Below are 1,487 nucleotides of genomic sequence, written 5' to 3'. Positions count from 1 at the left end.
CGAGATGTTGTCGTGGGATCGAGCCGACGACACNGTGCGACTGGCGGCTCCCACACGGTGACAGAGATAGCACGATGATACAGCACGACGAAGCACGACGAGCCGAGACATAGCTGGTGGGGTGCACGGTCTCAATGGAAATAAAAAAAATGCGGTACACGACCCAGCGAACACGACCGAGTGCGCAAACTGTCCCGTGGGTCAGGTTGTGTTGCGCATCACACTTCGGTGCGCGTTGTGTTTCTTTTCCTTGCTATTCTTGCTATCGTTTCTACTCACTGCTATTCGTTGTTTCTATTCATTGCTACTGCTTTGCAACGTGGACTGACCTTGTATCGTGTAGGATGTGCAGATGAGGATGGCGATGAATAGCCATCGATGGCGATGAACAACCGTTGATGTGCCGAGATGTTGTCGTCTGGCAAAAATCGGTTAGCGAGCCGATGCATGTAAAGAGGCCAGCTTCGCGAAATACCGCGCAGCTTATGTCGGCAGCGCAACTAGTCTACAACCGCCAGCTTTAAAGCAACCGTATCTGAAAATAAGTAAACCGGATGCGTATATATGCGGTGCAATTATAATGTAGCGAGGCAACGTCCATGAACAAAACAGCTTCACAAAATGCCGTACAGCCTACACGGACAACGTTGGACAAGCACTGCACAGTTCAGTGCGCGTCAAATTGCGTGGTTTCGTGTACGTTAAATTGCGCGTTGAATTGCATGTTTAATTGCACGTCGAGTTGTGTGGTGGGTTGCGCGTTAAAATGCGCGAGTCGGCGCATGTCAAATTGCGCAGTGCGGTGCAGCCAATGTTTTGCGATTTGCGCGTTAAATCGTGGTGCAGTGCGGTGCGGTGCGGTAAACGGTCCCGAACGAAAAAACAAAAAGAAACTCATGCACCGGGATCGAGCCGGCGACCGCGGTTCCCACTCAGTGTCGAGGCTAGCGCACACCACAAGAAGTGAGCGCCGATGCTCCGGGGCGCATTGCGCGGGTCCAGGTGTGGTGCGGTGCGATGCACTGCCACACGCAGTGTGGCGCGGTGCGGTGCAACGCGGTGCAGTGCGGTGCGGCGCGGACACCGAAGCGGTGCACGGCGATGCTCGGGGGCGCATTGCACGGGCCCAGGCGTGGAGCAGTGCAGTCCGGGACGACGCGGTGTGCGGTGCACGGTCCAGAACGAAAAGAAATGAACAATAAACGACGACGACGCGAAAAACGAACCACGCGACGACGAAGGCAGCGCTCCCGAACGAAAAATAGAAGAATAGGCGACGAAGCCAGCGAGCCGCAACGTAAAAGCGGATGAATCGACGCGCCGGCGCGGGGATCGAACCGGCGACTACGGCTCCCACTCGACGTCGGAGCTAGCGCGCCCGACGAAGCGGCGCACGGCCATGCTCCGGGGCGCCTTCCGCGGGCCCAGGTGTGGTGCGGTGCGATTCGGTGTGGTGCGGCGCGGTGCGGTGCGGTGCGAAAAAACGA

The 1,487-nt window shown here is 57.0% G+C and overlaps 1 protein-coding gene across 1 annotated transcript; it reads left to right on the top strand.

Moving 5' to 3' along the window:
- Positions 1–599: 599 nt before the first annotated feature.
- On the top strand, positions 600–1,195 carry VOLCADRAFT_101171 (uncharacterized protein; the record flags this gene model as incomplete). Its single annotated transcript, XM_002959621.1, has 2 exons — positions 600–1,012; positions 1,066–1,195. 2 exons carry the CDS (start codon positions 600–602, stop codon positions 1,193–1,195), a joined length of 543 nt encoding a protein of 180 aa, XP_002959667.1.
- Between the last annotated feature and the right edge of the window lie 292 nt (positions 1,196–1,487).

Source organism: Volvox carteri (assembly GCF_000143455.1).
Source record: "Volvox carteri f. nagariensis unplaced genomic scaffold VOLCAscaffold_433, whole genome shotgun sequence".
Classification (NCBI taxonomy): domain Eukaryota; kingdom Viridiplantae; phylum Chlorophyta; class Chlorophyceae; order Chlamydomonadales; family Volvocaceae; genus Volvox; species Volvox carteri.
The sequence above is the reverse complement of the archived record's forward strand: the minus strand, read 5'-3'. Positions and strand labels throughout refer to the sequence as shown.